The 22,969-nt window shown below is 50.5% G+C and overlaps 1 protein-coding gene across 1 annotated transcript; it reads right to left on the reverse strand.

Moving 5' to 3' along the window:
- Window positions 1-1,617: 1,617 nt before the first annotated feature.
- On the reverse strand, window positions 1,618-22,433 carry RETSAT (retinol saturase). The gene is made up of 11 exons (XM_090051638.1): window positions 22,219-22,433; window positions 19,784-19,966; window positions 17,350-17,591; window positions 12,176-12,377; window positions 6,331-6,528; window positions 5,570-5,689; window positions 5,084-5,222; window positions 4,775-4,884; window positions 3,838-4,004; window positions 2,597-2,756; window positions 1,618-1,937 (listed from the first exon to the last, which is right to left on the reverse strand). The coding sequence occupies exons 1-11, from the start codon at window positions 22,373-22,375 to the stop codon at window positions 1,792-1,794; spliced, it is 1,824 nt and encodes a 607-aa protein (XP_089907764.1). The 5' UTR covers window positions 22,376-22,433; the 3' UTR covers window positions 1,618-1,791.
- Between the last annotated feature and the right edge of the window lie 536 nt (window positions 22,434-22,969).

Below are 22,969 nucleotides of genomic sequence, written 5' to 3' on the forward strand. Positions count from 1 at the left end.
TAGGGGGATACTCCTGTCTCTTGCCACTTGTGTCAGTCTTCAGCAGGGGGAATAGCATGCAATTCTAAGATTAGAGGCTGTTTAGAGACACGTTGGCAGAAGGAAGCAGAATTCCCACCTTTCCTTCCCCCCCCGCCCCTTTGCTGCTGGAGTAGCTGATTTCAGCGTGATTAGATACTGGTTGCTCCCTGCTTTACATATGAACCTGACCTGACTGCTTTTTAAATGTGTGTGCTTTCCCAGCTTCCCACAGCCTGACTGCAGCTTCGCATCACGGCAAGGTCCAGAGGTCACACTTCCCTCGGTTTCCCTGAAGTAATCACCAAGCTGGTCCATTATCCTTATCTTCCTTAACTGCTCTCTTTAACCCTGGGGGTTCAATAAACCTACTGATCCTTTAGCAGTTTTTCCATAGGCATCTGCTGATATTTTTGCCCAAAGGGCAGAAAAAAGTGTGTGTGTGCGTGCACCTGTGTATGTACTTCTGCCAGTTTTCATCTCTGAGGTATGCTCTACTTCCTTGCCAGCCTCAATTGTTCAGAACCCCCCTGACACCACAGAATTATCTTAAATCATGAAGTTTTTTTTTAATTCTTGGTTTGTTTGCTTTGCTTTTTGCAAGGGCTCAGATCTTCGTGCTTGTAATTTGCCATGGAGAGGACTAGAAACCTTTCTATTTGTTGCAAGCAGAAGCTTTTACCTGCTGCCTCCTGGTGCTGGGGCTTTTAGAAATGCCACATGAAACTTGTAAAATTGCAAGAACTGGCATCTGAGGGAGGCTGGTTTTCACAGGCTGGTGCAGCTGTGACCCTAGAAAGGGTCTAACAAGGCTTGGCCTGTACCTAGAATTGTTCCACTGATGTAAACTGCTAGTGCTCTGTATAACTACTCTTAGTTCAGGTCCAGATCAGTTGACCTCTTGTAGGGAGGCAGGACTGTGATGTGGTGTAAGGCTTTGTGTGCTTCTGTGGCCCTGAATTATGCAGCAGAAGCTTTGCCCCACTGAGTAACACATCTACTTCTGCTCAACTCTAGGGAAAATGCAACCAGAACTGGTTAGGCACCAGTTTAACTGAACTGGTTGGCTCTGTATGTAGGCAAAATCCCACCCCCCTCCTTTCCCTTTTCATGCATGGGGTTAGAATCCAACCAATTGTGAGGCTCAGGTTTGTTCTGATGGAAGGGGGTACAGGTGGGCTTGAGTGGGGATAGGGGCTTCCTAGAAGTGATCAAATCCTGATACAGAAAGTTCAGTGATATTCCTGGATGTGACAAGGACCTTGGTTTTAACTGCCCAGCAGAGGGGAAAGCAAGAAGGGCTGCAGTAGGGAAAGGAAAGAGATTGTGCTCATAAGTAAAAAGGCTGCTCAGAACCAGTCTGAGAGGACTCCACTGGTGTGGGTGACCATCATGAGCTACATTAGATGATGCATCTGCCCCAATGCCTGGATTCATGGAGCAGCTGCCTAGTGGGAAGATGATGAAGGTTGCTGGCTTTGGATCTTGCTCCTATTGCTTCCAGCTAGTGATGGGCAGAGCTGGGGTGGGGAGACATGAAGGACCAAGGGTCAAGCAAACCCACAAGCTGTTGGTAAATAAAGAGGGAGTGGCTCCAGGTACCATGCACCATCACCTTCCTTCTTTGCCTTTTATTTGCTTTTTTGATCCATATCAAAAGACATAAAGGGCCCTGCTGCTAACCATGGGAAATGACCAGCTGCCAGGCTGCTGTACCTGGGTGAGGACAGGAACATGGGGCAGAAGGGCTCTGGATGACTGGGCCTAAGTAACTCAATCATTCTTCTTGGAGTCTTTTGCTTGAATAGCTTTGGTCAGCTGCATCAGATCCAAGAACAGGTTGCGCTGCAGGACAGAGCTGGCGCACAGGATGGCTCCGTACAAGGCTCCTATGAAGCCACAGAGAAAGACGTCCTGCCCTGGAAAACAAGGAGATGTCATCATAGCTTCCTTCCCAGACTCTGACTCTGAGCTGCCCAAGCAGGGTTGTGTGAAAGCCTGGTAAGCTGGCAGAGAGGACCTTGGACACCTGACTCATTTGCACCTGAAATGCATTTGGAGGGATGATGAGCAGCCCCAAGTTGGTGTATCCTGCCTGAGGCTGGTGTAGGCGATCAGTAGCATGCGAGGGGCTGCACTACTTGGCTCTGTCTGTCTAGGATGCAGAAGGAGCTAGCAAGCACAGTTCAAACTGGTGGCAGGGAAGCTTCTGCTCAATTCCTCTCTCTTTACACTGTATCGTCTATTCTCTGCAGCTGTCTAGCACTGCTGGCACACTGGACCCCAGACTCCATTGGGCAAAGCATCTGCAGGGTTGCAAGACAGACCTTAGAAATTCCCCATAGGATTCCCACAGAAGTGGGGATCTTTCTCTCTGATTGCTCTAGTCTCACCTCTAATGAGCTTCCTTGGAGAGGGTCCAGAGGAGTCACCTCCTCATTGTTCTGCAGAAGAAATGGTGAAGACATGGGGAAGAACTGCTATGCTAGGGGAGAGCAAGGAACCAGAGTACAACCCAGCAGCAGTAGGGCTCGGGACGATGAGTGAGAACCAAAGCCCTGCTCACGAAGCCTCCTACCTGTCAAGTAAAGATTTGGGATCGGGGTCTGAGAGCGCATGGTGGCTATGACCTCAGCCTGCAGGCGCGAAAGGCCATGATCGGCTCCGTACATCTCGCCTTTGGGAGCAAGTAGATAATGCTGGTTTGTGAGTGGGGTCCCAGCTGATACGTACTCAATCTGTTGAAGACAAAGTCATGGGTGAGCCACAGCAGACATGAGGACAGGGCAGGACTTGTGGAGAAAAAAGCCGCTCCTGGGAGATGGAAAATCCTGGATGCCTATAAAGAGCTGAAGAGCCACTCTTGCTCAAGAGAGCTCATTTTCTTTACTGCCAGGGCACCCTACTGCTGCAGGTCACCTGGCTGACTTAACAGTGCAGTTTCCATTTAATGCTTTGACTTCCCTCCTCCTCACTTTTCCCCTGCTGACCTCATTTTCCGAATGTCTGAGATGGCCCTGGCACCTTTCAGGGCTTCCTTTCAGCATGTGAGCACCTGCAGCTTTGCCAGGCTGGTTTTGGAAGGGGCATTTAAGTGGCCGTGGAGTTAGGAGAATGCCTGACCCCGTCTCAAAAGGCCATAAGAACTGTCTGGGGTCCACCACTTCATTTCCCTTCCATGGTGAAATGGGCAGTAACAATTTAGAGCAGGCTTTCAAACTCAGGCAGTTTTCGCCAGCAGATGGCACCTTTGGGCCTTAAAAATAATGCACCGTACTTTCAAGGATGAAAAAAAAAATAATGCAAGCAAAAAGGGGTCTGTGAAATCAGCTCAGGTTGCAAAGAGATGGCAGTGCCAGCAGGAAACAGAGTTTTACATTGTTTCCTCAGCAATACAATCCTATTCAGCTATGGCCCAAGGGCGCTCCCACAGAAGTGGGGATCTTTCTCTCTGATTGCTTTCTAGTCTCATCCCTGAAGAGGTCTATGCCTTGAATGAGCTCCCTTGCAGTGGGGTTCAGGGGAGTCCCCTCCTCACTGTCCTGCATGAGAAATGGTGAGCAGTGAAATCATGCAAGCAACTTGGGTCAAACCCTGGAGTCCAGTATTGTCCTTTCCCACATTAGTAGCCTTGCAGTCTTTATCCAGAAGTCTGTTGGACAGACATCTGCCAGAGATAGTCTAGACACGTGATCCTCCTCAGTGCAAAGGGAAGGACTAGTTTGAAGTCCTTTTTTGCGCTCTGCATCTCATCCTACAACTGGGTTTTCAGCACTTGAAGAGTGTGTGAATGTGCATTACAAACAGTGGCTTCCTTACCTTGTCTTTGATGGCTGGGTAGAGCTTGAAGATGGTCTCCATAATGGAGTCCACAAAAGTGTCTTTGAGGCCCTCGTACTCCACACTCCTCTTAGTGGCTCGCTCATCTTTCCACTCCTCAAACCATTTATATTGCGCATACGACACAACAATCAGGGTTGACTTGCCTGTAAAGACAGGTCACTGTGTGGTCACAACAATGCTACTGCTGAAGGCTTCCAAGGCCACCATGTAGGGCTGCTTCTGCTCCTTCATGGTATGGCTCCACTCACACCTATGAGGCAGCTCTCCCTCTGCCCCAGATGACTATTCCACCTATCTCTCTGGCTCCCCATAGGTTTCAATACCTTACTACTGTATTGTTGCCTTTGTTCTTACTGGCCAATCCCATAAGTCTTGTTTTTAGGGATACTCAGAATCATTCTTCCCTCTGTACTCCCTGCCTTCTTTCTCCACGGACTTGATTACTTTCCTTTGAACTTCATGTCTTGAAACAGAAGAGAGCCTCTTGCCCAGCACAAGTCCTGTCTTGAGACGAGACTGGGCCAGATCTAGTTTTCCTTCACAACCTGATTTCACTGATTATACAGACTCTTTGGGAGCATTTGATTTACCATAGCAGAACAAGATACAGGGGGCCTATCCTTGGCAATGACTGATTGCAAATGTTTCTCTATTGGGTACAATGGAATAATTTTCCCTTCTTTGTTCATGTGTGCCCCCACCATGGCTCTCCACAAGTTCTAAGACTGCTTCTTATTGAGAAATCCTGAATCCTTTCTCCCTGCCCACAGTTGATGAAAAGGAACTTATTACATCTTTGCAAAACTAGGAAACACCTAAAGAGGTGGGCTACAGTCCAAAAATCAAGGACTATAGTCTTTCATGCATAGTGGAACCATTATGGCCATGATAAAGACACAAATACCATCCTTACCTGGGAATCTCTCCTCCCAGGTTGGGTCCTTGGCTGATGGAGAGGTAACGTACAACACAGGGATGTTTTTTGCGGCCTCATCTCTGGATGCAGCAAGGTAGTGTTTTGTTCTGCAAAGGGAAGTGAACGACTTGATGGGGGACTGTTTTAAGGGGAAGGGATTTTGGAGAATGCTTCAGCTGAATGTTCTGTATGCTGCAAAAGAATCTAGAGTGTTCAGAGGTATCAGACTACTCCTCAACTGTAAAACAAAAATGGGTGGTGAATGGGGTAGAGAGATATTACTAGACAAGTCTAGCTGCTCCTTACGTTTTTTCTATGTTGCTCTCTGGGTAGATATAGTAGTTTGTGGCCTCCAGTCCCAGTTCTTCCTTGGAGCCTACAACACCTATGAAAACAGTGAGCCCTCCTAAGCCGTGTTCCACCATGCGAAGAGAAGCCTGAATACCTGCATGGGGGGAAGCATAAAAAGACAGTGAAGAGCCCAGAGAGAAACCATATGTTGTACTCTGGAGAAGTGCATGCTCCTCCCTAGCTAGGGTTGAGGCCAGATTTCCATATGAAGCCCAATACAGAGCTTTATTCTTTCTTTCCTCCATAGCTTTAAAAATTGGTTTGTCCAGATACTTCCCAGACTTGCCCCAGCAGCATGGGAGAAAGCTTCCACCAAGATTAGCCTGCGATTTAACTAGGATCCCCTTTAGCATACTGATTCTGTTGCTGACACAATGCTGCTCTTGGGAACTGTCCAACTCTGTGTGCAGTGGGGATGCAAGCAATGCTACTGTGCTTTACCAGGTAAAGTTCGTGCTGCCTCTGGCAGGAGCCGCTCATACGTGTTAAATATTCCAGCATCAGAAATCACAATGGGGGCAAAGACATTCACAAGTTGTTGGCCTTTCATTACGCTCACACCTGAAAGGCAAGGGGAGAGGAAGAAAACCCATCAGCAACTCAATTACAAGCCTAAAGCCTGTCTGCTGTGCAGGGATGATTGGGAATGTGGGGCGGGGGGGGGAAGCACAAGTGGGATGGGTCTGTAGTTAGGCATGTCTGTAGTTCTCCTAACTGTGGTAATAGTTTAGGAAGTGCTAGTCCTGTTATTCAGTGGTCCTGCCATTGTGTCCAGCACTGTGGCTGCAAATGAATGGAAGGATTTTACAGGCAGACAGGATGGGCTCAACTGGGGTGCCTTGCCCATGAAGGAGATACAAAGAATCAATGTTTGAGAGGAGAGAAATAATAGGCAATGCTTATGCCAGAGGTCTCAGGTGATAGAAGGGGCTTGGGCTGGTGCTGCCATGGGAGAGTGAGGTAGGATGCGACAGCTGGGAGATGTACTTATCCATAGGAGGGTCTGGCAGCTTAGAAGCAGTTCAGATAGATTGCTACTGGCAGTAAGCATAAGCCCAAGATGGACAGGCTTCCCATACTATCTAAGTGGTCAGCACATTCACTGGGACCAGCTCAGAACTCACTGGCCCCTTTTGTTACCTGACCAAGCTCCTGCAAGCACCCAGTGCATGTTGGCTCAACCCCGACCCAGTCTTGCTCACCGTAGGCTTTGCCTTCTGAGTCCAGCAGAATGTTCTGCACCACCGCTTTGGTAAGCACGGCCCCGCCAGCGCGCTTGATGATGGGGATGGTGTGGAAGGCAATTTCGCTGGCGCCTCCACTAGGATACCACCCTCCTTTGAGAAAGTGGTTCACCAGGATGGCATGCAGGCTGAAGCTGGTGTTGGATGGAAGTGTTCCTGGAAGATCAACAGCAAAGAAAAGAGGCTGTTTCCCTAGGGGAATTGTAAAGAACTGCACTCCTCTCTCAGGTGACATGATTTACAGAGTTTCCTTGTTATTGGAGACTATCACAGTGAAACTTCTCATGCATCTACAGATGCATCTCGAGCAGGTCCAAAGAGGTGATTCTCCCCCTCTATGCGACACTGGTCAGGCCGCAGCTGGAGTACTGCGTTCAGTTCTGGGTGCCGCACTTCAAGAGGGATCTGGGCAGCATTGAGAGGGTCCAGAGGAGGGCCACTTGCATGGTCAGGGGGCAGCAGGGCAGGCCCTACAAGGAGAGGCTATGGGACCTGAACCTGTTCAGCCTCCACAAGAGAAGGCTGAGGGGGATCTAGTGGCCTGTTATAAACTAGCCAGGGGGGGCCAGCAGGCATTGGGGGAGTCACTGTTCCCCCGAGCACTGCCAGGAGTGACAAGAAATAACGGTCACAAGCTGGCAGAGGGTAGATTCAGGCTAGATATCAGGAGGCGTGACTTCACTGTCAGGCTAGGGTCTGGAACCAACTTCCAAGCAAAGTGGTGCTGGCTTCTACCCTGGGGGGGCTTTAAGAGGAGGTTAGATGTACACCTTGCCAGGGTCATTTGACCCCAGTATTCTTTCCTGCCATGGCAGGGGGTCGGACTTGATGATCTGCTCAGGTCCCTTCTGACTCTACCAACTATGAAACTTCACACATTTGAGAATATACTCTAAGAAGCTCTGGTGGGGCAGAGCCCTGCCTATCTCTTCCCTCCAGCTGAGTGCTATCCTTGGCTGTGAACAAGTGCTAATTTGTAGCTGACAGGAACTTTACATCTCCCCTGGCTCCATCTCAAACACTAATTAGGAAGGGAAGGGGTTGGTGGGTAAGGAAAAATGAATGGAAGATGCATATTCAAGAAGAACTTGGAACTCATAGGGAAGATGAGCCTTTCTCCAATAGGAGTACCTCTGCATCTGGGATCACAGAATCATAGAAAATGGGGGTTGGAAGGGACCTCAGGAGGCCATTTAGTCCAAACCCCTGCTCAAAGCAGAACCAGCCCCAACCATATTGTTTCAGCCAAGGTTTCGGCTAGCTGAGTCTTAAAAATCTGCAAGGATGGAGAGTCCACAGTCTCTCTCTAGGCAGCCTGTTCCAGTGTTTCACCACCCTCCTAGTGAGAGTTTTTCCTAATAACTAACCTACATTTCTCTTGCTGCGACTTGAGAACATTGCTCCTTGTTCTGTCATCTTCCACCACAGAACAGTCCAGCTCCATCCTCTTTGGACCCCGCTTTCAGGTAGCTGAAGGCTGCTATTCCATCCCTCCTCAGTCTTTTCTTCTGCAGACTAAATAACCCCAGACTAAGTTCCCTTAGTCTCTCCTCATAAGCCATGTGCCCCAGCCCCTGAACCATTTTTGTTGTCCTCTACTACACTCTCTCCAATTGGTTTACATACTTTTGGGGCGGGGGCTCAAAGCTGGATACAGTACAGCAGTTGTGGCCTCACCTGTGCTAGATAGAGAGGAATAATCATTTCCCTCTATCTGCTGGCAACACTCCTATTAATGCAAGCAGAGAAGGGACAGGGAGAGGGGAGGGCAAATAATGTACACAGCTATACCTCATCATCAGGATAAAACTCAGAGCTGACACAGAGGGGGATAGAAAGGAACGTAGGGTCTAGAATGGAGACCTGTGGATTTCTACTGAGTTAGAGATCTGGGCACAAGATAAAGCCGTCATTAGAGGGAAGATGTTTGAATTGGTTGGAGCAGAACCATTTAAAGAGAGTGAGAGAAGCAGGGGATGGCACCATCCACAAGCCGATAGCTGTGCTGGGGCAAAGCAACCATCCACCTAATGGTCTGGAAGGCCAGATATGGGTTGTACAGACTTGAGATTGCCCCTTGGGTAATGCAGGTGACTTGACTTGAGCTCAGGATTAGAGGCATGTTTGAAGACTGGCTTTAGGCAAACACTAGTTCTTGGAGGAACTGGATGAAATGCTTTGGCTCATCTGATATAGGAAGAGGTCAGCCTGGATTACAGAATGTTCCCTTCTGGCCTTCAGTCTCTAACTAGAGGATACCAGTGTTTGAGGGCTGCTTTGCATACGAAGCAATGAGAGTTTGATGTTCACAAGCAGCTCACCTGGGAGCCACAATCTAATTGCACACACAGCAGCTGGCTGCAAGGATGAGTCATGCAGACCCCTACACAGAGAGTGCTGATTTTGCACTTGGCCATTTGCACAGCTGTCTGTGACCACCTCTGATCCTCAGGGGTGCTGCTATGTGGAATATGCTGGCTGGCAAATTTCTGCTCACCCCAACCCAGCAAACATCTGCAGCCAGCCCCAGCAGTACCTTTGGCATGGCAGCCAGAGCCTCTGCTCTAGCAGAGGGAAAGCAAACTATGTGAGCTCTTCCTTATCTTTTAAGAGAGTTTTTTTCCTGTGGCCTTTATTCTCCACTGACTCTGATTTTCACTCAGTCTTGTCCTGATCTCATTTATTTAATGGCCTTTGTGGTGAATTCATTAGTAATGAACCCTAATATGTTTATATTGCACCTTTTGTCCAAAATTCCCAGCCTCTTTTGTAAATCTGATAGGCATGCTAGAAATGTGAACTTCTATTCATGTCATGTACCATGTAGAGCCCAAACCTCTAGGAAATGCCAGGTTTGTGTTGTCCATTCAGGGTAGAAGGGTCTTATATGTGATCAAACATTTAAAGATGGTGTCATAAGGCATATTCCCAAATAGGGGATGTATCACAATAGTTTCATAGTTTCATAGTAGCTAGAGTCGGAAGGGACCTAGGTAGATCATCTAGTCCGACCCCCTGCCTTGGCAGGAAAGAGCACTGGGGTCAGATGACCCCGGCAAGGTGCTCATCTAACTTCCTTTTAAAAATCCCCAGGCTAGGAGCCTGCACCACTTCCCCTGGAAGCTGGTTCCAGGCCCTAGCCGCCCTGACTGTGAAGTAGCGCCTCCTAATATCTAATCTAAACTTACCCTCCGCCAGCTTGTGACCGTTATTCCTGGTCACTCCTGGCAGCGCACGGGGGAACAGGGACTCCCCCAATACCTGCTGATCCCCCCTGACCAGTTTGTAGCAGGCCACAAGGTCCCCCCTTAACCTTCTCTTGTGGAGGCTAAACAGGTTCAGGTCCCGTAGCCTCTCCTCATAAGGCCTGCCCTGCTGACCACTGATCATACGAGTGGCCCTCCTCTGAACTCTTTCCATATCGTCCACGTCCCTCTTGAAGTGCGGCGCCCAGAACTGGACGCAGTACTCCAGCTGCGGCCTGACCAGTGCCGCATAGAGGGGGAGGATCACCTCCCTGGACCTGCACGAGATGCATCTGTGGATGCATGACAGGGTACGGTTGGCCTTCTTGACTGCCTCCCCACACTGCCGGCCCATGTTCATCGTGGAGTCAATGACGACTCCAAGATCCTTTTCCGTCTCCGTGCTGGCAAGAGGGGAGTTCCCCAACCTGTAAGTGTGGTGCCGGTTCTTCCTCCCCATGTGCAACACCTTGCACTTATCAGTGTTAAACCCCATCCTATTCTCATCCGCCCACCGTTGCAACCTGTCAAGGTCAGCTTGTAGCCTATTGCACCCTTCTAGTGCACCCACATCCCCCCACATCTTAGTGTCATCAGCAAACTTGAACAGGGTGCTTTCTACCCCGTCATCCAAGTCACTGATGAAGATGTTGAACAGTGCGGGCCCGAGGACCGAGCCCTGCGGAACCCCACTGCCCACGTCCTTCCAGGTCGAGAAGAACCCATCCACTACCACCCTCTGGGTGCGGCCCTCCAACCAGTTGGCGACCCATTTGACCGTGTGGGCATCGACACCACAGTCTCCCAGCTTTTTGATGAGGACAGGGTGAGAGACAGTGTCGAAAGCCTTCCGGAAGTCCAGAAAGACTACATCCACAGCAACCCCTGCATCTAATGATTTGGTGACCTGATCGTAAAAGGCCACCAGGTTGGTCTGACAAGACCTGCCAGTGATGAACCCATGTTGGTTGCCCCTGAGCATGCATTCCCCTGCAAGGCCCTCCTGGATGTGTGCCAGGATAATTTTTTCAAAGAGCTTACCCGGGATTGAGGTAAGACTAACTGGCCTGTAATTTCCCGGGTCCTCTTTTTTTCCCTTTTTGAAGATAGGGACCACATTGGCCCTCTTCCAGTCCTCCGGCACCTCGCCAGAGCACCATGAGTGCTCATAGAGCCGCGCCAGGGGTCCCGCAATGACCTCGGCCAGTTCCTGTAGAACCCTAGGGTGAAGATCGTCCGGACCAGCGGACTTGAACACGTCCAGCCTCTCCAGAAGTACCCTAACTAACTCCTCGCTAACCCCTGGCCCAGGCGTGTCTCTCCCGGGGCCCGAGGGGGGCCCAGCAGGGAGGTGGCTGAACTGGTCCCTACTTAGGAAGACAGAGGCAAAGAAATCGTTAAATATGTTAGCTTTATCATCTGGTGTGACGACTAAGTTGCCCATCGTGTCCTGCAGGGGCCCCACATTACCCGGGACCCTCTTTTTACCCCCTATGTATTTGAAGAAGGACTTCTTATTGTCCTTAATCCGGGAAGCTAGTCCTATCTCCATCTCTGCCTTGGCCCTCCTGACTGCCCCCCTACATCCTCGGGCGACTGTAACATAGTCCTTCTTGGTGATGACCCCATCTCTCCATTGGGTATATGCCTCCCTTTTAGCAAGGAGACATTCCCGGATGCTCTTAGTGAGCCATGGGGGTTTATGTGCCCTCCTGCTCCCTTTGACCCTTGTTGGGATTACCTCCCTTTGGGCATGGAGGATCGTCTCCTTAAGGAGCAACCACTCACCTTCGACATCTGATTCCCTTCCCCTCTGGGTCCTCAGCGCTTCCCCAACGATCCTCCTTAGCTTGTTGAAGTCAGCCCTCCTAAAGTCTAGGGCTGTTGCCTTGCTGCAGCCCTTTGCCACCTTACGCTGGATGGTGAATTCCAGCAAGCGATGATCACTGTCTCCCAGGTGGCCCATCACCCGCAGCCCCCTCACCAGGTCATCACCCGTGGCCAGCACCAGGTCCAACAAGGCGTCTCCCCTGGTGGGACTGTGCACCTCCTGGGTTAGGTAATATGGGTAACCTCCATTTCAGAGCCCTGCTGCCCAGACTTGAAGGTACTGGAGATCCTCATACATAAGTCATGAGAGTCCTTTAGGCTGGAAAGCATTAGGCTACCTACATACATGGGTCCTCCTAGAGACCAGTAGTTTTCATCTACTTTGATGCAACCACTTCTACAAGGTAATACAGCAGCTCAGAGCAAAATACACCTTCACAACTCAGAGGCAAAGAAAATGTTGTGATCAAAGGAAACTGCAGGGAAAATTCAAGAGTCCAAAAAACAAAGGTCAGAACAGGCATTGGCCAAGATACCAGCTGCCCTTTGGAAAGGGGATCAGGGAGCTTTCTTGGCAAAGAGTGAACAGATCCCAAGCTTCGCTTCTGTATGTAAAGCACCACACAGCAGTCTCTGCCACATTGCATCATACATGGTATTTCCTACTCTAGGGTGAGGGTTTACACCAGACACCTACCTGGTCTATTAACCAAAAGAGAGTCACATACCATATGTGGGGAAGATATAGCAGAACACAGCTCGGAGTGCCTCATTGGTGGTGAGTCCATTGACTACTTCACTCAGGCTTCGGCGTGCCATCTTGATGAAAGGAGAGAACCAGCTCAGCAAGCCTGTTTTGCTCAGTAACTTGGCCACGGGCAGAGGGAGGAGTTTCAGGATAGCAAATGAGGTGTTTCCATGGGCAACAGTCTAGAAAAGGGGGAAAAAGAAGCGGCTGTGAAGCAACAGATGGGTTTGAAGACATGATAGCAGCAGAGGTGCAGCCAGGCTTTACCACCACAAAAGTGAGGGCTGCTGCAGTGAGACTCTGAAGTCCCAGCAGCACTCAGACCCAGCATGCAAGACTTGGCAACTCCACAGCAGGAAGGAAGATGTCAAGGCCTCCTTGCGAGTTAGAGGTTTCATAGTTTCTAGGGTTGGAAGGGACCTTAGCAGATCATCAAGTCTGACCTCCTGCCATGGCAGGAAAGAGTACTGGGGTCAAATGACCCCAGCAAGATGTTCATCTAACCTCCTCTTAAAGACCCCCAGGGTAGGAGACTGCACCACTTCTCTTGGAAGTTGGTTCCAGACCCTAGCCGCCCTGACCGTGAAGTAGCACCTTCTGATGTCTAGCCTGACTCTACCCTCTGCCAGCTTGTGACCGTTATTCCTGGTCACTTCTGGCGGTGCTCGGGGGAACAGTGACTCCCCCAATGCCTGCTGGTCCCCCCTGGCTAGTTTGTAACAGGCCACAAGATCCCCCTCAGCCTTCTCTTTTGGAGGCTGAACAGGTTCAGGTCCTGTAGCCTGTCCTCATAGGGCCTGCCCTGCTGCCCCCTTACCATGCGAGTGGCCTCCTCTGGACCCTCTCCATGCTGTTCACATCCCTCCTGAAGTGTGGCGCCCAGAACTGGACGCAGTACTCCAGCTGCGGCCTGACCAGTGCCACACAGAGGGGGAGAATCACCTCTTTGGCCCTGCTTGTGATGCATCTGTGGATGCATGACAAGGTACGGTTGGCCTTCCTGACCGCGTCCCCACACTGCCGGCCCATGTTCATCTTGGAGTCAATGATGCCACCAAGATCCTTTTCCACCTCTGTACTGACAAGAAGGGAGTTCCCAGCCTGTAGGTATGGTGCTGGTTGTTCCTCCCCAGGTGCATCACTTTGCACTTGTCGGTGTTGAATCCCATCCTGTTCTCATCTGCCCACCCCTGTAACCTGTCTAGGTCCGACTGCAGCCTATTCCTCCCTTCTAGCAGGCCCACATCCCCCCACATCTTAGTGTCATCAGCAAATTTGAACAGGGTGCTTTTTACCCCCTCGTCCAAGTCACTGATGAAGATGAAGATGCCTATAAGTTCATCAGGGGGGCGCAGAAGGGAATTGGTGAGTATTTATTCACCAAGGCCCCCCCGGGGGTTACAAGAAATAATGGCCACAAGCTAGAAGAGAGCAGATTTAGATTGGATATTAGGAGGAACTTCTTCACAGTTCGAGTGGCCAAGGTCTGGAACAGGCTCCCAAGGGAGGTGGTGCTCTCCCCTACCCTGGGGGTCTTCAAGCAAAGGCTAGATGTGTATCTAGCTGGGGTAATGTAGGCCCAGCACTCTTTCCTGCTTATGCAGGGGGCCGGACTCGATGATCTATTGAGGTCCCTTCCGACCCTAGCATCTATGAATCTATGAATCTATGTTGAACAGTGCGGGCCCGAGGACCCAGCCCTGGGGGACCCCACTGCCCACATCCCTCCAACACATCTGACTGTGTGGGTGTCGACATCGCAGCCCCCCAGTTTCTTAATGAGAACGGGGTGAGAGACAGTGTCGAAGGCCTTCTGAAAGTCTAAGAAGACTATGTCCACTACTACTCCTGCATCTAAGGATTTGGTGACCTGGTTGTAGAAGGCCACCAGGTTGGTCTGACAGGACCTGCCACTAATGAACCTGTGTTGGTTGCCCCTCATAGACGTGCCAGAATAATTTTCTCAAAAAGCTTGCCCAGGATCGAGGTAAGACTAACTGGCCTATAGTTTCCCGGGTCCTCCTTCTTACCCTTTTTGAAGATGGGAACCACGTTGGCCCTCTTCCAGTCCTCTGGCACCACACCAGAGCACCATGAGTGCTCGTACAGCCGTGCCAGGGGTCCTGCAATGACCTCGGCCAATTCCCTCAGTACTCGGGGGTGGAGATCGTCCGGACCAGCTGACATGAATATATCCCGTCCTGCCAGATGTTCCCTGACTAGATCCTCCCTGACCCTGGGCCTGGGTGCCCCTCCCCTGGGGCCTGAGGGGGGCCTGGTCGGGGGGTGACTGTGCCGGTCCCTGCTTAGGAAAATGGAGGCAAAGAAATCATTAAATAGGTTAGCTTTGTCGTCTGGTGTGATGACCAAATTTCCTAATGTGTCCTGCAGCGGCCCCACATTACCCGGTACCTCCTTTTTGCCCCCTGTGTATTTAAAAAAAGACTTCTTGTTGTCCTTGATCCGGGAAGCTCGTCCCAGTCCCATCTCTGCCTTGGCCTTCCTGCCCCCCTGCATCCCCGAGCAACCGCAGTGTAGTCCTCCCTGGGGATGACCCCTCCCTGCCATCGGGTGTGCGCCTCCCTTTTAGCTAGGAGACGTTCCTGGATGCTTTTGGTGAGCCATGGGGGCCTATGCGCCTCCCTGCCCTCTTTGATCCGTGTTGGGCTTACCTCCCTTTGGGCTTGGAGGATCGTCTCCTTAAGGAACAACCACTCTCCTTGGACACCCGGCTCTCCTCCCCTCCGGGACCTCAGTGCCTCCCCGACATGTCTCCTTAGCTCACTGAAGTCCGCCCTCCTGAAGCCCAGGGCTGCTGCCTTGCTGCCGGCCTCGGCCGCCTTGCGCTGGATGGTGAATCCCAGCAGGCGATGACCGCTGTCGCCCAGGTGGTCGAGCACCCGCAGCCCCCGCACCAGGTCGTCGCCCGTGGCCAGCATGGGTCCAACAGGGGGGCCCCCCAGTGGGGCTGTGCACCTCCGGGGTTCAATGGGGGTCCTGCGTTTGGGCTAGGAGCCTGCGTGAGCAGTCAGACCTTGCGACTGCTCCTCCCAGCAGCAGTGGTGGTCATGCTGGGATCTCTTCAGCCAGTTTGTTGGGCCTTTTCCCTAATTTAAAGACAAGCTGTTGAATCTCAGTGCATTGGGAGATTGTGAGGCCTGGAGAGCTCATGAGGGATGTTTTGTTTGGGCCCATCCATTTTTTTTTTAAAAGCCTGATCACAGGCCTAGATCCCAATTCTTTCCTTGGCTATGGAGCCAGAAGGCCACTGGCTGCTGGGCACTGGGGCTCACAATTATTTTACAGGGAGGGACATGAGGAGACGTATTGAGGACCCCAGCTCTCACCAGAAGACCTCAGAGCAAGGATCTAGTCACTTGGGCTCTGCCTCTGGTGCCAGTAATGCTTTCTTTACATGCTGTGCCCTCCCATACGCCACAGCAGACCCTTGTCATTTCTTCCCATGGATTGGACCACTTATGGGCGTGTGAAATCTGGGTGTCACAGACTACCAAGAACCTCTGGTGCCTGTTAACTGGGATCCGGTCTCTCTAATACCAGGGTGTTGCTGAGCCAGAGCATATTAGCTTCTCTGGCTTGGGCTGAGTAGGAAGGTCAATGATTCATGTATTTGGCTTTGAAGCCCACAGATTAAGAGCAGAGAATGCAAACTTCTGGGGTGGTCATCCTCCAATAAAAGAATCAGTGGTAGATCTTATCTAAACTGAGCCAGCTTTGAGTCTCAGAGAGAACTAGGCCAAAGTGCATGGTTCTCTGCCTTGCCTGTTTGCACACGGAGGGCCAAATACAGGGAAATCCTTGGACTGCATCTCTCCTTGATTGATTTTTAAAGAGAGTACTTGTGGTCACAGAAGTGTTGGGGAAGTTAGGCAATTTCCCAGTCTTTGTAGAACTGGCTGGGAATGATTCCACTGGCTCCTCAGACCTGGGGAAAAGGTAATACAAAAGTTTTGTGTGATGTGTAGATTTTCTTTGCATCCCCCTGTTGCTACAGCAGCATTTTGCATATGTCATTGCTTGGATGCCAGGTGGATCTATCTTAGAACTGGTGGGGGTTTTCTCAGGAAGCCAGTACCATATGGGTCAGGCCATTTGAAGATGTTGTATTTGAGTCTACCAGACTTTATTTTAAATTACTGAATCTGGAAGTGATACTTCTGAAAGCAAAGCAGCTGTGATGGTGTCCTCCTCATCTGCTTGTCATAGCAAGCCAAGATGTTCATGTCAAACAAGCAAGATCAGGGTGGCTGGAGACATGAGTATCTTGCGATTAGCCCAAGCACTGCTACTGGCTGGACCTGGAAGCCAGAAGCTACAACTGAACAGTCTCTGAATGGGCACACTTGGTCCAGAAGCTTTCTGAAGATTTCATGGGACAGTTGCCATGGTAAAACCAAATGAGTGAGTTAGACCGTGAGCAAGAAGCAACTGGCTGAAGCGGTGGCAGCAAAAGAAGAGTTCTGTTCGCAGCTGAATCCTTTGTGCTCATGATAAGCATCACCAAGGCCAGCTTTATTCTAGTTTTGGGCCTCTGGTCAGCTCTGTGACTGACACTGTTCCTTGGGGTAAAAATGAATAGAGTGGTATTTGTACTGGGTGAGTGCCATCCCAATGAAGGGGAATGGTGTATAACCTGGCACAAAGCAGCCAGTACCAGTCTGGCCCATGCAGGCTTGGTATAGAGAGCCAGTTTGGGAGTGAGCCATGGATTTGAAATACTACAGACTCAGTGCCCTCAGTGCCAGCTTCCAGAAGGCTACCCTTGCTATTCCTGAACAGGCTGCATCAGCAGCTATGGGGGGCAACCCTGGTGGCAGACAAAGGGTGAATTTCACCTCTCTGGTATCCCAGTGCTCTCTCCCTGCAGAGCCTACATGAGCATGTTACATGCAGTGGAAGGTCATTGTGCTCAACTACCCTTCCACTGACCAGGCCGCATCTGGCTTCAGGAATTCTGTTGCGTGCTGGCTGAACTGCAGCATACCAGCATGCACAGCTAGATGCCTGAACTGTGTGTGCATGCATGTGTGGATCTGTGCATGCAGAGCGAGCGATCCCTAACACTGATGGACACATGCTGAAATTCAGCAAGGGGTTGACTGCTAAGCCAGCTGGGGGCAGAGCCAGGCTTACCTTGATCAGCTTTGCAAATTTCTCAATAGCGGCATCTTCACCAGGAAACTGCTTCTTCAGCTCTTCATAGTACTCCTTGGTCCCACTGTGGAGGCGATAGGTTTTACCATTGCCAGGCTCCCCCAGGATGACAGTATCAAAGACATCTGGCATCTTGGCCCACTGCAGTTGGCCCTCGGTGAGCTGGTCCAGCAGAATACGCTCTGGGGAGTTTGCTTGCATCCTCCCAATGTAATGGATACCTGGAAGGCAACCACATGTGGTTACTCCAAGAAAGCTGTGCCCTGGAGACAAAAGCAGCATGAGATCTGGAGCTGTGAGATGGAAAAAGGCCGCAGGGGCTTTTTATTGCATAAAACAGAAGGACACCTCACACACAAACAGACCCTCAGAAGCATGGAAATATGAAGGGAAGGGCAAAGTCATCAGTCTTCCTTGACCATTCACACATTCCTACAGTGTTCCTGGTAACATGGGGCTGAGCAAAGGACTGGACTAAATCAGTGGTTCTCAACCTTTTTTGTACCAGAACCCATTTATTAACAATAGCCAGTCCTGACCCAGTAAGTAGTTTAAATAGAAAACAGCCCCCTGGCCCTGCTGGTGCCCATCACTCCTGACCTGCTGCCCTGCAATCCCAGGCCCTAGCCCCCCAGTGTGTGGGCAGGGGGTGGGTATGTGGGGTAGGGTTGTGTGTGCGCGCATGGGGCCTGCCAGGGAAACCTCATGGTTTCCCAATTTTTTCTCCTTTAAAGGAGAAGCCATTTTTAAAAGTTTGTTCATGACCCTTTCATACATTCTTGTCACTAATGCTTGTATCTCCCACCTCCCTCCACCTCACTCTGTCAAGTAGAACCTGAACAGTAATGCCATGGTTTTGGGTATAACCAGGGAGTTAATCAGCCCATTCACTTGGGAAGTTATTTGCTTTCACTGTGCAAAGTTGCCCATGCTGTGCAAAAACTAATGGGTCTCTAAAAATATCACTTGTATCAAATTGGTTTTTTATCTTTAACTACGACTCTGAACTCCCTCTATTTCTTCTATTTGCTTTTGAAATAAATGCAAGATTTATAATGCTATTGAAACTAGGTGATACAGACAAATTTCTGGGTTCTGTTTCTGACAGTAATTTCTCAGATTCCTGTTTACTCTCCAAGTGCCTGTATCAATGAGTCAGTATCCTAGTCCCAGTCCACAATTTTTTTCTATATTCAGGCTGCTTTTGCCAGCAGTCAGATTTCACCTACATGTGCCAATTTTTTTCTGCCAGTGGACAAGGACATTAGCCATTCACTGTGTTCCATTGAGGTTATTGGAGGAAAGGTTAAATATGAAAGCAGGTTCAGAGATTTAAATTTATCTCTCTATCTCGTTCCATTGCTGTGCCTGCAGTGTTCACCCTAACTAGTGGTGTTAGGGATCTGGATGCATTTCTTACACAATTAAACGTTGATGATATATAGAATCAAGATTTCGAGATGCAGGACCCTGGAACTGAGAGGAACTTCCTTACTTAGTGAGCTCAGCCCCATGCTATTGCAGGCAGTGTCATATATTTCTATGCAGAAATGGATCAAGCCCCATTTTACATTAAGTTCCTTGCCCAGTGAGAAGCTGTTCCAGAGCCTTTCATCTCTGATAACTTGGAACTTTCTTCTAAGTTTCCATCCTGCACTTTTTCACAACCACACTTGTTCTTGTGCTAACACTGCCTGTTAGCTCTTCTACCCCAATTATATTTGTATTAATGAGCAGTCCTGGCCTCTTTCAGACTCCATTTTGCTACACAAAACAGGCCAAGCTTTTCTCATCTCCACTTACATGATAGAGTATCTGTTCCCCACGTCATCAGAGGGATTATTCAAACATCTGTATAACTCCACTTCCTCATTCTGACTGTACTCCTTGTTTGCTGTTTTTAACCCCTTGTCACACGGGTGCAAGATAATGATGGAGGCATGAGGGGACACTTAGGATGCCAGGCTTCAGATCCCATGCATGTGGCACGATACGGGCCAACTACCTGACCACTTGTTGCAAAGCCTGTTATTTGAGAACAAGTTTCTCTACAACCTTGCACACAGGCAAGTAGTATCTTCTAGCATGTTTTCAGTCTCAGGTCCCAGATTCACAACAGCCATAGGTGTCAATGAAGACACAGGGTGCATTACAGCTATTGGAAGTGCCTCAGTCCTGAGGTGGATCCTGTGCCAGCAGCCTCAGGACTGCTCTAAGCAATCGTAGTTACCACTAATCTCTGTGGCAGATGGTTCCATCACGTACTTTGTGTTTGGGATTACTCAGGGATAAATGTCTTAAACCCCAACATATTTATTCATTATGGAAGAGGCAACACCTCTTACAGCTGCGGTCACTCCATCCTACCTCCCTCCCAAACAGTGGAGTAGTCTTACCTGTGGGGCAGCCTTACCTGTGTCAAACTCGAAGCCTTTCTTGCTAAATGTGTGGCAGCAGCCACCTGCCTTGCTGTGCTGCTCCAGTACCAGCACTCGCTTCCTGGCTTTAGAGAGGACCACGGCAGCAGCCAAGCCCCCAAAGCCACTTCCAATCACAATAGCATCAAGGTTTTCAGGCACCTTGTCCACAGAAAAGGCTGCAAGAGGAGGAGAAAGTTGTCATCAGCACAGAACTACCTTTACATCTGGACCAGGGACAATCTTGCTATCCTCTCCCAACAGCCCCCTGCCCATTCCTAGGACCCAGCTTCTCCTCAAAGACAGCACCAACATGTAAGCTTGCTATTAGACTGTCATACAGAAGGGCCTGGCATCTCCTGAAGTTCCTCCCAATACAAGCAGTGTCCCAACGCATCCTTCCATACTGTTGCTTATGTTTCATACAGAGTTGCATGCAGCTGGGCAGGGATGGGCCGAACCTGACAGCTAGCTCCAGGGTCCCTGCTGTCTTGTATAATATCTGGATTCATCCCCATAAAGCAAAGCTCAATGAGCTCCCACCTTCACCCTTCCAGGCAAGACCATCACAAATTGTGTCGCCTAGTACAAGGAACAGCTTTTTACCCCCAGGGCTTCAGAGCCACACTCCTGCTGCAGCGGTCTGTTTCACAGACTATCCAGTCCATGCAGTGGAAGACTTAGTCCCTACTGGGCATTCTAGTGTTGTTAATAATTTCTAAAGCCTCCGAGGCCCTCAGTAGAATCAAGTCCTGGTTATGTTGGGTGCTACTGCCCTTGCCTCAAAGAGCTCCCCATCTAAATGGAGCTTTCAGTGAGGCTGCCAACATCCCATGCAACAATAGAAGTAGACACCAAGTACGAGGGGGCCCAAGGGTCCTGGCCCCACTTGGGAAGAGGGTAGGGTGACGACCTGTCCCTAATTGGGTGGGACAGTCCCAAAATGGGAACATCAAGTTGCAGTCCTGGGTTGTATGGCTCTGGGACAGCATTTGTCCCAGATTCCCAGTATCATGCAGGGATCCGGGTTTTCTGTTCACTGCAGGAAACAGAGGGTTTCCTCTTGCAGCCTGGCAGAGATCCAGTTTGCAAGAGGCTGTGGAGTGGAACCAGCTCTCCCAGCTGCCTGCGGGTAAATTTGGGGTGGGGGGATTGAGGCTTCCAGGATGAGGGAGGGAATGGGGCAGGGGCTGTCCAGCCAGGGGGGTGCACAGGGCCTGGGTCTGGGAGCGGGACAGAGCCACAGGAGGCTCGTCTGTGGGGGGACAGCTCTCTGCCACTGCACACTCCCAGGGAAGGGGACATGTGGGGGCACATGTTCCCCCCAGATTTGTGTGTGGGCTGGGGGCAGATGTGGGCTGTCCACTGTGGGCTCGGGGTTCCCTGCCCTGCTGCCCTCCCACCCAGGAGCCCCATGCCAGCTGTACCACCATGGCATGGCACCCCCTGCCAGTCTGGCAGCAGTAGCATCAGGGGGTGTGGAGTTGTGCCCTCCTGCTGCCGTCAGACAAGCAGGGGGCACCTCACATGGTGGTGCATCCGGCACAGGGCTCCAGGACAGAGGGCAGCAGGGCGGAAGCCCCGAGCCCACAGCGGGCATTCTGCATCTGCCCTCCCCATTGTAACATAAGATGGGCCTGTTTTGGGGAGAGGGTCTTTCTCTCGGCTGTGGGGAGAAGGATCCAATCCAGGTCCCTGCAAGATTCTGTCCATGCTGGCCTTGGCACTCGTGTGGTCCGTTTCCTCTGGAGAAGGCTAACAACACACCTGCAGTCATTGGCCCATTAGTAAATGCCTCCTCTTCTCAGCCCGAGGGGTACAACTGTGAGAAAGTGTTATTATCTAAGAAGAGGCAGAGACTGCCTTGGGCACAGAGGGCCTGTTATGGAAATCTTCATTTAAAATCCGGGATATCAGTGTATCCAATCATAGCTGACTGCTGTGGAGGCAGGGAAGTCAATGGGTGGTTGAAGGAACTGCATCGCTCCTATGGGGTCGCCTGCATGGAAATGATCCGGTTGAGTGAAGTGGATCTGTTCTGTGCAAAGGAGAGAGGGGGCACGGTATGGGGGGCATGAGAGGGCTGTTTGGTTTGTGGGAGTGTATCAGGGCATTGGTGGGCCTCTAGCAAATGCATGTGCATGGGTGCATGTGGGAGAGCAGTGCAAGCACTGGCCTGTGTGTCTGTGCCAGTTATTATGGGAGGCAACAGGGGTGTCCACATGCAGGCTTAAGAAGGGGGCATGTGCATTCAATGTGCCCAGCAGCAGGGAGGGGACAGTCTTGGAGTGGGAGGGAGGAAGTGACCTGGCAGAGGGGATATGGGGAATATAGCAGAGCCCAGAAATCACTGCTCCACCCACAAACCGCTCTGAACACCCCTAGACAGCAACCAGAACAGATGCCCCCAGCAGAAAAGCCTAGCGGGTACCTTGCTTGAGCACCTTTTTCCGAATGTCCTTGTCAGTCACCAGAGGGGCTGGTGGTCTCCTGACATCCACTGAGAAGGGGTTTGGGGATTTGCTGCTGAAGAAACTCCAGAATGCCAGGAGAAGCAAGACAAGGAGCAGGATCACGTACAGCCACATGTTTCCAGTTCTGGCCCTCTTCCCAGGGACCCAACAACAACTGTGGGCTGAATTAAACAGCCCTTCCTCCCTGGGGCTGGCTGGTTCAGACTTTGCCTCTTAAAGGCACAGTCATCAGGGTGACCTCCAGAGATTTCTACACTTGCTGAGTCTCCCTCTCTTGAAGAAAGCTTTTAGGGATGGTTGCTTGCCTGGCATAGTGATACAAGTCTGAGCATAGCAGCGATTTGCAGAAGTGAAGCAGTTTTGGAAGTCTGCATGCGAGTTACACAATCCAACCAAGGAGGGATTATTCCTGTGTATTATGTTGTATAACTCCACTCACGGACATTTGTTGAGGGCCTTTATCTGTTTAAATGTAAAAGATGCACAAGGAGACAAAACTGAATCAAATACATTGCAAAACAGCTCAGCACCTCCCTTAGGCGCTGCTAGAAGTTTTCAGAGATCTCTGGATTTGTGTTGTAAAGGCTTAATAGATCTCTCCTGCTGTCCCTGCTGTCTTGCATAGATGTATTCAAGTTAACTTTTAAGCATGCTAGATTAGGGATGGCTGGCGGTAGAGCCACAGGTAGCATGGAGTTGACTGCAGGC

Source organism: Crocodylus siamensis, chromosome 6 (assembly GCF_052110815.1).
Source record: "Crocodylus siamensis isolate JL-2025a chromosome 6, ASM5211081v1, whole genome shotgun sequence".
Lineage (NCBI taxonomy): Eukaryota > Metazoa > Chordata > Crocodylia > Crocodylidae > Crocodylus > Crocodylus siamensis.

Coding starts and splice junctions, on each gene's coding strand:
- RETSAT (XM_090051638.1), bottom strand. CDS start 22,375: ATGTGGCTGTACGTGATCCTGCTCCTTGTCTTGCTTCTCCTGGCATTC. Junction 17,592..19,783: donor AGGCTTCGAGTTTGACACAG/GTAAGGCTGCCC, acceptor GTTGCCTTCCAG/GTATCCATTACATTGGGAGG. Junction 12,378..17,349: donor AATTTGCAAAGCTGATCAAG/GTAAGCCTGGCT, acceptor CCCCTTTTCTAG/ACTGTTGCCCATGGAAACAC.